Source organism: Lynx rufus, unplaced genomic scaffold (assembly GCF_022079265.1).
Source record: "Lynx rufus isolate CCGP_SWC_20201006 ecotype Redwood Valley unplaced genomic scaffold, mLynRuf1.p SCAF_7, whole genome shotgun sequence".
Taxonomy (NCBI): Eukaryota; Metazoa; Chordata; class Mammalia; order Carnivora; family Felidae; genus Lynx; species Lynx rufus.
In genome coordinates this window covers 79158631-79169954 of record NW_025814889.1, presented here as the reverse complement: position 1 = coordinate 79169954, position 11324 = coordinate 79158631, and the positions used below count along the sequence as shown (strand labels likewise).

The 11324-nt window shown below is 49.9% G+C and overlaps 1 protein-coding gene across 1 annotated transcript; it reads left to right on the top strand.

The window, feature by feature from the left end:
* The first annotated feature begins 1930 nt into the window (after positions 1-1930).
* Positions 1931-11324, top strand: LOC124501457 (keratin, type II cytoskeletal 2 oral-like). The gene is made up of 10 exons (XM_047065653.1): positions 1931-2297; positions 2352-2539; positions 4086-4306; positions 5715-5775; positions 6455-6550; positions 7151-7315; positions 7425-7550; positions 8638-8858; positions 10529-10563; positions 10984-11324. The coding sequence occupies exons 1-10, from the start codon at positions 1931-1933 to the stop codon at positions 11322-11324; spliced, it is 1821 nt and encodes a 606-aa protein (XP_046921609.1).

The window sequence follows — 11324 nt, the reverse complement described above, 5'->3', positions numbered from 1 at the left end:
GTGTCAAACACCATGCTACACATTTTATATTTATTTAACTTAATGCTCACAAAAGCCCCATGAAGTACCCGCCATTATCATACCCATTTTATCGTTGAGAAAACCAAGGCACATAGAAGTTAAGCAATGGCCAAGGTCAAAGAGCTAGTAGTGAGTGGTGGAGCTGGGATTCTAACCAGGCAGACTGGCTCTTGCCAAACTGCAGAACAGAAAATTAAGAATTAGCTGCAGAGTACTTAAAATTGATGGATTTGAGGATCTTCAGGCTAATCCTCTGCCCCAGATTGCCTTGTCTGGAAACCCCTCCAGAAAGACACAGTGCTGCTGATTTGATTGCAATTCTGGAGATAATACCAACCACCTACTTCTTGGGGAGTCCAGAATCACTCCCTCCTGCTCCGTCATACCTTGTAGAGTCTTCAATGTGGATAACAACTTGAAAACGTGTTCTTGCCATGGGTGGTGTGGTTGGGTGTGGAGATGGGTTGGCATGGGGATGGGGGATAGTTGAGCCATTGGAAGTTAGAACAGTAGTGTACCAGTGTACCCAGTCTGCTACCTAGGATCCCCCACCCTACCTCCCCCTAACTCCCTGGCCCAGATGGAATACCCATAGTCTAGACCAGGGCTTCCCAAACTCCCCTGATCATAAGGATTACCTGTAGGGCTTATTAAAAATATAGACACTCAAGCCTCTGCTCTGAAGATTTTCATTCCATAAAACTGAGGTGAGATCTGGGTCTAGATGGTTCTATTCTTAGACACAGGTCATTGGCCAGTTAACAACACACGTCAGTGGTGTGCTTTCCCTATGCAAGAAGCTGGCGATTCAGAATGAGTCGGACTCAATCCCTTCCGTTGATGAGCTCAGGGCCTACAGGGGTACTGACAAGTAAACATATAAGTTTACTTTAAGACATGGTGGGAAAAGTACAGGGTATGGTGGGAAAACAGGGAGGGGTATCTAACCCAGACCAGGTGGTGGAGGAGTAGGAGATCCTAAGGCCACCAGGACTGACGCAGCACACACTCTCATCCTGAGATGAATGGGATCTTTCAAACTACTCCACCCACCAGCTGGAGGGTCCCTACATTCTATCCTCTCTTGCTTCTGGATCCGGAAATCACCTGCTGTGGGTCAAGGGTGGTGGTGGAGGGGCTTGGTCTGAGGCTCCTCCCTGCGCCTGTCTTTGTCCTCTTCCCAAGCCTTATACTTGTTTGCTTCAAATATGACCCTCACTTTTCCCATGGGTCATTTTATCTTTGTTTTGTTTGCCATGAGCAGCACTGCTCATCTCAAATGACAGGCTGGCTTAAATGGATGCGTTTGACTGAAGTGGTGCCAGAGTGGACTCTGTGGGATCAGTGCACCTCTTCTCCCCACTTCCCCCACTCCAAGCCCTCCTCTGGATATTTCTCTGAAGAGGTGGGCACAGATGACATGTCACTGGGGCTTCGACACTCTGGCATTACAGGGAGGGACTCAGCCCATATGGAAGAGGTTGTCTGGTCCTTAACCCTGTGTCACGGAGCTCAGTGGCTCCTAATTCCCTGGTGTCAAAATCCAATTCATCCTGCTGGGTCAGGTGCTGTCTGAGTTTCCTAGGCCCCCTGAGGAGATCACAGGAAGGGAGGGAGCAGAGCTCCTGTCTTTTGTCAGCTGTGGCAAGTTTGGGTGATTAAGCTAAAAAAGCAAAGTCATTTTGGTCCAGAGGATTAGTTTTGAGGTGTGTTGCAAATCTAGAAGCAACTTATTGCCTGGGAGGCAAACCAAACCCAAGATGACTCTCAGCTAATTGCTTGCCTTTCCTTGTGCCAAGCCTAACTCCTCAGTATATAAAGGCCAGCCTCTTCTCTGTCCCCATCCTCTGCCTTCATCCCTCTAGGCTCTTGCTAAGCGATTGCTAGCTGACCTCCAAGCTCTCTTACCATGAACAGACAAGTCTGCAAGAAGTCCTTCAGTGGCGGCAGCCAGGGCTTCTCGGGTCGCTCTGCCGTGGTCTCAGGAAGCAGCAGGATGAGCTGTGTGGCCCGCTCGGGGGGAGCCAGCGGAGGGGCCTGCAGGTTCCGGGGTGGGGCGGGTGGCTTTGGCAGTCGCAGCCTCTACAGCCTGGGTGGCAACAAGAGCATCTCCATCAGCGTGGCCGGTGGCTCCCGGGCTGGTGGCTTTGGGGGAGGGCGTAGCAGCTGTGGCAGTGGCTTTGGGGGTGGCTATGGAGGTGGCTTTGGTGGTGGCTTTAGTGGTGGCAGAGGAATGGGAGGTGGCTTTGGAGGGGCTGGTGGCTTTGGAGGGCCCAGTGGCTTTGGAGGGGCTGGTGGCTTTGGAGGGCCCAGTGGCTTTGGAGGGCCAGGTGGCTTTGGTGGGCCCGGTGGCTTTGGTCCTGGTGGCTTCCCTGGGGGAATCCAGGAAGTGACTGTGAACCAGAGCCTCCTGCAGCCTCTCAATGTGGAGATCGACCCCCAGATTGGGCAAGTAAAGACCCAGGAGCGCGAGCAGATCAAGACCCTCAACAACAAGTTCGCTTCCTTCATCGACAAGGTGAGAGCAAAGCTCAAAGGTGGCGTGGATGGTTTTGGCTGCCAGGGGATTGGTATACAAAGATGCCAGTAGGATCTGCCAGGCTCATAGGTGAGGTATTGGCTTCTTCTTTTTTTTTTTTTTCTAATTTTTTTAATGTTTTATTTATTTTTGAGAGAGAGAGAGAGAGAGAGAGAGAGAATGAGCAGGGGAGGGGCAGAGGGAGGGAGACACAGAATCTGAAGCAGGCTCCAGGCTCTGAGCTGTCAGCACAGAGCCCGATGTGGGGCTCAAACTCATGAACTGTGAGATCATGACCTGAGCTGAAGTCGGACTCTTAACCAACCGAGCCACCTGAGCACCCCTGAGGTATTGGCTTCTTGTCCTGGTTCTGCCTTGGGGCCTTTAGGACAGCGAACATGACTTTTTTGCTCTTCGGACCCTGTTTTCCTAGCTGTGAACCAGGGGAAGGAAAGGGAATCCAGTTCCCAATTTCCTTCTAGAGATAGGACTAGGGAAAATGAAATGAGGGTCCAAACATGCTCATTCTCCCTTTTAAGACTGGGGCATTAGCCATGAGCTTATTATAGCTAACATTCAATTTCTCTTGCAAAGCAACTTCTGGATAATCGAACTGGAATTGAGCTGGAACTCAAACTTGCATTACTAGGAACTGTGGGACTATCTCTCAGTGGTGGGTCTCAGCAACTGGCTCACCTTTTAAAAAACATTTTTTCTTAAATGTTTATTTTTGAGAGCGAGAGAGAGAGTCAGAACATGAGCAGGAGCATGGCAGAGAAAGAGAGAGACACAGAATCCAAAGCAGGCCCCAGGCTCTGAGCTGTCAGCATAGAGCCCGACATGGGGCTTGAACTCATGAGCTGCAAGATCGTGACCTGAGCTGAAGTCAGATGCCCAACCAGCTGAGCCACCCAGGCTCACCTTCTTGATTCGAGCTGTCTATGCTGGGGCAGGGAAAGGTGTGCTGGGTCTGGGGGAATGAACCGGGAGTGTGAAGTTAAACCCAAGTCAGCTGTAAGCTGAGTAACTGGAAGGGGAAACAATTAGGGACAATATGGCCCAATTTAGGAAAAGTTAGACCTTGTTGACTATTTTCATTGCCTGTAGGGAGGTAAAACGTTCACTTGAAAAACAATTATAAATAACTTTATTTATGCTGGCCTCCTGTAGAGGTGTTCCAAAGGATCCTAGTAGAATAAGGTAGTGCTGAGTGTGACCCTTAGCTTTGTCATGTAGTAGCCACATCACTTTGGGCAAGTTAAACTGTTTGAGACTCTGTTTCCTTGTCTACAGAGGGGATATAGTAACACCTCCTTTATAGGTGGTTGTGAGGATTAACTGAGATAGAATAAGTGAAGATACTAGGTATAAACATATTCTAGCTCTCCCTCGTCTAAATTCTCACTCTTCCAAGTTAAAAACAAAACACAGCACAACAGAGGTTATCGCTGGTTGGAGAACTGGGTTCATTTTCTACTCTTTGGGCTGCCTGGCCCCACTTGCCCAACTCAGGAGGCTGACTCCTTGTCTTTCTCACCTGATGCAGGTGCGGTTCCTGGAGCAGCAGAACAAGGTCCTGGAGACCAAGTGGAACCTGCTCCAGCAGCAGACCACAGGCACTGGCTCAGGCCCCAACAACCTGGAGCCTCTCTTTGAATCCTACATCAGTTTCCTACGCAGGCAGTTGGATTTGGTTCTGGGGGAGAGGGGGAACCTGGAAGGAGAGCTGAAGAACATGCAGGACCTCGTGGAGGACTTCAAAAAGAAGTGAGGGCCCCAACTGGGGAGTTCCGCCTTCCAGGGGATTAGCAGGGAGGTGTAGCCCCGGTTTGAGATTTTAACTGTCCCTGACTGCACCTTCAGTCAATACTCTTGGATGGACTTATTGAGTGAGGCATGACCAAGCGGAAGGGGTCAGAGGGTGGGAACTGAGACTTCTAGGTGGCTGATTCTGACACGTTTCTCAGGCTCTGGGCAGGCCCCTCCTACACTAACTCAGGTGGATGAGAGAATCTTCCCAGAATTAAAAACGTTTTGGGATGAAGAGCCCTCCACACTTACTGTACATGGGAATCACCTTGGAAGCTTGTCAGAAACACATATTCCTGTGCTCCAGACCTAGATATTGTGAATCAGTAGGTGTGGGGCAGGTCCCAGGAGTCTAGTGCCCCATGGTTCCCAGGGGGGAGACCACCTGGCAGATGGTCTAGGGCCACACTTTGTAAAACACTCTTTCAATGTGTCCAGTCTAGTACTCTGTTTCTGTAGCTTCAATCGACCTTGTCCTGCATGTCTGGGGTTGTAGTTGATACCCTCTGAGGTCTGTGAGGTGAGGAGGGAGCTCCAGATATCCATGGGGTCAGGACCCACAGGGGTGGGTACACCCGTTTTGGGGAAGCCCCATCTTGGGTCAACTGCACAAATCTGGCAGGCACCGCTCTGTGCCGGGCTCAGTGCTGAGCTCTGGGAATCCAGTGGCAACTCAGATTGACATTGCCCAGAAACCTTTTCTCCTGGAATCATTCCATTTTCAGTCTTCATGAGATCCAGACCCTTCGGGGGAGATTTTAGTCATTAACGAGCAGGAATCTCATAACCCTGGTGCATTCAGGAGACATGAGTTCATTCTTAACCCAAATTCCTGTAAGAAGCAACTCTTAATGGAAAGAGAAACAGAGAGGGCAGAAGCAGAAGCACCCAGTCTGAGCAAATACCTCTCTGGGTCTCACGTACACACATTGCGCTTTGTGACCTTTGTCACAGCCAGACAAGAAGTCACGCCCCTGGTGCCTCCTCCCCGCCTCCCCTCCTCCCCTCCTCCCTCTCCCATCTCCCCACACTTCAGCCTGTTACCTGGGCTTGGAGGAAGGAGGACGAGGCAGCGGCCTGAGCTTTGAAAGGTCTTCAAGCAGGATGGGTTATGTAATTCTAGGGGCTCGGTGCACAACGAAAATGCAGGGCCCTTGTTAAAAAATCGGGTTGGTGCCAGCAGAACATTAAACTGTTAGGACTTTCTGAACCCAGGGACCTGTGTAACTGCACAGGTCACACGCCCATGAAGCTGGTCCTGTCCCCTGGTGAGAAGATTCTGGACGAGTGCTTGGGATCCTCAATTTTTTTTTTTTTTTTATTTCTGGAATGTCACTGTCCAAATATGCGCTTCTTTCTGTCCCAGATATGAAGATGAGATCAACAAGCGCAATGCGGCTGAGAATGAGTTTGTGGGGCTCAAGAAGGTGAGCAAACGGGGAGGAACAGATCAAGGCTCTATTTCTGGGCACCACCCCCATGGAGTCAGGGCAGAGCCAGCAGCTCTGGGGCACAGTGACCCTATGCTGGGTGTGGGGTTTATATTTTTCCTGACAGTTTTGGAAACGAAGGAAGCAGCTCTAAATAGGTTATTGGTGAGGAAAGATGCCTTACAATGTCACTGTGACTAATGAACTGATCAGTAATGCGAACAAATAATGAAGGATTTATCTGTAGCATTAATCAAGGTTTGCAGCCTACAGGGTACCCTGGATGGTATTAATAAGAACAATCAGCCAATACTTGCAGCTGACTTGATTGTAAAGATGAAGTAGTGAGAAGAATAGAATATCCTCCTTTCTATTCAGAAGGCTGGTTACCTGGTACCAAACCTCCAAATTCACATGTTAGATAAATGTGATTTATCTACCCATACTCCATATGGTTTATATTTTGTTAAAGCATCAGGGTTTGGTTGGTCAAAGCAACTAAAGGGAAGAAAACCACTTTGATTTTCTATTAAGAGGGAAGGTGAGAAGTGGAAATTAGGGGGAGGACAGGGGAGGGACAAGAGGAGGGACAAAGGCTTAGGAAAGAGCTGTGGGTGGTAAGGGGGCTGCGGGTCATTCTTTCGGGTGTCTGACTGCCCGTCTCCACACCCCGCAGGATGTGGATGCTGCGTACATGAACAAGGTGGAGCTACAGGCCAAGGTGGACAGCCTGACAGATGAACTGAACTTCCTGAGGACCCTCTATGAGATGGTGATTCCTTGATTTCTTGGTTTGCTGGGCTCCAGAGCCTTCGTGTCTGCACCTTCTCTGACATGCTTCCCAAGCAAGACTTTAGGGGATAGTTAAGGGGCAAAACACTCACAAAACCAGCAACAGAGCTCGGAACTCAGCTACCCCCCACCTGGGAAATGCTAACTTAGCTTACCCAGCCTGCATAGACCTGGGCCACAAGGCCAGGGTCCCTCTCTGACTTCTTTGTTTTCCTTCTGTCCTCAGCCCTTTTTGTTCTACACCTTCCCTCTGGGTCCTATGCCAGTATCACAGCTAGCTCCTTCAGAGCACTCCTCCCTACTCCAGTCCCCTGGAAACCCACACAGTTGAACTCACTGACTGATACTCTCAGGCTGACAACCTTATTCTATTTGCACATTTACTTTTTTTCTTTAACTTTGTTGCCTGGCATCTTTTAGGCTGTAGCCAGGCCTGAAATGCAAGCTTATTTTTCTGACTGTTCCATTGCTGGCCCCATTTTTGGGATATCTCTGCTGGTAGAAGATTCTTGGACTTATTCATTCCCAGCATTTCCTGGGGCCAAGAGATGCTGAGAATGACCATCCGTGTTCCCTATAGGAGCTGTCTCAGATGCAGAGTCATGTCAGTGACACATCCGTGGTCCTGTCCATGGACAACAACCGCTGCCTGGACCTGGACAGCATCATCGCCGAGGTCAAGGCCCAGTATGAGGAAATTGCCCAGAGAAGCAAGGCAGAGGCTGAGGCTCTGTACCAGACCAAGGTGGGAGCCCTCTCCTTGCCTGCATACTCTAGGTTTAGGTCCCGCTGACCTTCATCAAGAATATTCTAACACTTTGTGAAGCTATGTTGATTGGTTTCCCCTCTGTCAGCTTGGGGAGCTGCAGACCACGGCCGGCAGGCATGGAGATGACCTCAAGAACACTAAGAGTGAGATCATGGAGCTCAACAGGATGATTCAGAGGCTGCAGGCCGAGATCGAGAATGTTAAGAAGCAGGTGGGTCTGGTCCTATTGGAGAGATCCTGGAGGTCTTCTGGGCCATAGGGAGAAAGAGTAGCAACAATTGTGCCTCTGCCACACGCTTTCTGTGTCCTTCCATGGTGTCACATGTGGGACAGCAGACTCTGGGAGACTCCATTCTTCCTGAGATTCCCTCAGAAATCTTCCAAGTTCCCTAAGGAGAGATGGTTGCTCCTGCTGGTTTTCCCAGCAAATCTTGCAATTGTAGGGAGGGCCTTAAACCCTCCGTTCTCAGTAGGATCTACCTTCCATGAACTATTGGTCATGAGCTTCACATTACCTCAATGGCTAATTTGTGTCACTGGAATAAACTGATTAGGCAGGGGAGTATTTAACAGTTTTGCAGAAAACCAGTTACCAGTTACCACTACTGCCTTTATCAGCGAATCAGAGTTCCTTTTCTTTAAAAAAATTTTTTTTTTTACATTTATTTTTTTTTGAGAGACAGAACACAAGTGGGGGGAGGGACACAGAGAGAGAAGGAGACACAGAATCTGAAGCAGGCTCCAGGTTCCGAACTGTCAGCACAGACCCTGACGCGGGGCTTGAACTCACAAACTGTGAGATCATGACCTGAGCTGAAGTCGGACACTTAACCGACTGAGCCACCCAGGTGTCCCAGTGTTCCTTTTCTTTTTTTTTTTTAATTTTTTTTTTCAACGTTTATTTATTTTTGGGACAGAGAGAGACAGAGCATGAACGGGGGAGGGGCAGAGAGAGGGAGACACAGAATCAGAAACAGGCTCCAGGCTCTGAGCCATCAGCCCAGAGCCCGACGCGGGGCTCGAACTCACGGACCGCGAGATCGTGACCTGGCTGAAGTCGGACGCTTAACCGACTGCGCCACCCAGGCGCCCCCAGTGTTCCTTTTCTTGATGACACAGGAGTTAGTTTCAGTGGGCCATAGATAAATAGACCAATTGCAAAATGGACTTCTGTTTTCTGGGCATGTGCCATTGTGGTAAGGGATGGAGGGATGCTGAATGGAGAAAAGAACTTTCAGGAAAAATCAGCTGTTTCTTGATCACTAGGCTAATTAGTCTCCTACCTCCTCCTGGCCCAGAACGCCAACCTGCAGGTGGCCATCGCTGAAGCTGAGCAGCGTGGGGAGCTGGCCCTCAAGGATGCCAATGCAAAGCTCCAAGAGCTGCAGGCTGCCTTACAGAAGGCCAAAGATGACCTGGCCCGGCTGCTGCGGGACTACCAGGAGTTGATGAACGTGAAGCTGGCCCTAGACATGGAGATCGCCACCTACCGCAAGCTGCTGGAGGGCGAGGAATGCAGGTGAGGGGCTGTGGGGCCAGCATTCTCCAGATAGGATTTTAGAGTGACCTTTGATAATGAAGAAAGAGAGCAAGATGATTGGAGAGGACAACTCAGACAAGGGGTAAGGAACCTCCTGAACAACAGAATTTAGGATTCAAGTGCCCCCCATTTTTTTTTTTTTTTTTTTTTTTGTCAATCAAGATCGTCCAATTCTCCTATTTACCATGGATATATGTATTACACAGCTCTGTTGATCATTCTTATGAGCAATGAGTACGGAAAAGTGCTTTGGGGTTATGACAAAAGTTATAGTGATGTCCACTGGAACTTTTTTAAAAAATGTTTATTTATTTTTGAGGTGGGGAGGGGCAGAGAGAGAGGGGGACAGAGGATCCGAAGCAGGCTTTATACTGACAGCAGAGACCCCAATGCGATGCCCAAACTCACTAACTGTGGGATCATGACCTAAGCCAAAGTTGCACGCTTAATCACCTGAGCCATCCAGGTACCCCTGGAACTTCCTGAGATGACAGAAATGTTTTATGTGCTCTCCAGTACAGTAGCCATTAGTCACTTGAGTACTAATGGTTAGTGCAACTGAGGAACTACTGAGTTTTATACTTAATTTAATTTTAATAAATGTGACTAGCTTCATGTCACTAGCAGTTACCATATTGGACAGCACAGTAGAGAGAGTCTTGTAAATTTCCACCCCTGAGGCTGAGTCCACAGGGCAGGTGGCCGATGCACACATACTCTGGAAAAATAGCACAGCATCAAGCAGCAGTTAAGGGCTTAGGGAGTGGATATCAAATGCCAAAGGATTGTCAAGAATTGAGAGATCTTTCTGCTGACTAGTTGCTCCATGCATCCTGTGTTGAACCTCTGTCCTCAGGTAGCTCCCAATCTGATGGAGGAAGCAGAACTCAGGGGTGAGAAGGAAGCTTATGGATTTTTTTTTTTTTTTTTTTTTTTTTTATAAATCAATGAAAGGTGTGAGAGTGAAGATGGTGCTATGTGTACTGGGGATTGTGGGATAAGGACAGAGTGGTCGACCACAGGGGGGCCCACACTGGCAAGGGGTGCAGACATACTCCATGTCTGCTCAGATGTGTGGACGTGCCTGCTCCATGAACATGAATGAGGCACAGAAAGATGGGCTGTGTGGGCAGGACATTTTCAAGCTCCTCATGTGTTGAGTGTCAGCCCCTCTCACATTTTACCTTACCTTGAACCACCACCCCTACCCCCACCCCGGGAAGGCTCACTGGAGAAGGCTTCCTGGGAGAGGAAAATCAGAAGAACACCAGGGCTGGGTGAGGGAGGTAGAAAGACGGTCTCAGCAGGGGAAGAGTGATGAGGCGGGACTAACCAATTGGGGGCTGGGTAGTTGAGCACTTTGCCTGGAACAGATGCTCTGGAAACTAAGGGAAAGAGGGCAGACAGATGGAGAAATGGAGGATGGCTGGTGAAGCTTCTGAGCACCTCAACCCCATCCCCTGGCCCCACAAGCTCCTTTTCCTGGGGAGATGTGGTCATAGAGACACTTGGAATAGGCTTCTTCCCCCAGGAGCTTGACCTCTAGTAGGGCAAATAGGGGAACGTGGCTCCCAAGGTAATGAACCCTCAGCTCTGTGGCTAGTGACTCATTGCAGAAATAGTCCACATCTCTTTCTCTTCCTTTGTAGGATGTCTGGAGAGTGTCAGAGTGCTGTGTGCATTTGTAAGTAGCCCTTCAAAAATTCTCTCCCTGGGTTGCAAAACGGGTGGCCACAGAGACACCCTCACTGACTGATCTACAGCAGGAGAGGCTGGCCCATGCAAGGAGACCAGGCCACCAAACAGTGCTAGGGCCATGGCCACACACTCGCCTTCTCACATAAGCTGGGAAACTCTAAGGCCAAAGCTAAAATGCCCATGGTCTTGGGGAATTCCTTAGGTTGGAGAACCAGAAATTTCCATGGATGCTGCTGGCTCTTGTTCTTGGGGAAGGACGCCAGAGAGCCAGGCTCACTCTTGTCATTTATTTACAAGTTGAGGCCTCAGAGAAGTTAAGCACCTTCCTCCAATTCACAAGCCAAGCAGGGTAGAGTTGTGATACAGACCCAGGCTTTTGCCTGAATTGAGTGCCTGTTCTCTGCAGCGGTGATCAGCAATGTCACCAGCACCAGCAGCGGCTCTGCTGGAAGCCACGGAGGGGTCAGTGCCAGCAGCAGCGGTGGCTACAGAGGCGGCAGCAGCAGCAGAGGCAGCAGCAGTGGCTATGGAGGGCTCAGTGGTGGCAGCAGCGGCGGCTACCAGAGTGGCAGCAGCGGGGGCAGGGTCAGCAGCGGAGGCAGCAGCTCTGTGAGCCGGAGTGGAATTGGCTCCGCCTCTGGTGGCATCCAGACCTCGGGAGGCAGCAGCTATAAGTCTGGCAGTGGAGGCAGCACCAGCATCCGCTTCTCCCAGACCACCAGCTCGAGCCAGCACTGCTCCAAGTGA

Bases quoted from the DNA above. Each gene is read 5' to 3' on its own strand.
- LOC124501457 (XM_047065653.1), top strand. From the start codon at position 1,931: ATGAACAGACAAGTCTGCAAGAAGTCCTTCAGTGGCGGCAGCCAGGGC. The intron at 2,540-4,085 runs GTGAGAGCAAAG...CACCTGATGCAG, and splicing joins TCGCTTCCTTCATCGACAAG to GTGCGGTTCCTGGAGCAGCA. The intron at 10,564-10,983 runs GTAAGTAGCCCT...TGTTCTCTGCAG, and splicing joins TCAGAGTGCTGTGTGCATTT to CGGTGATCAGCAATGTCACC.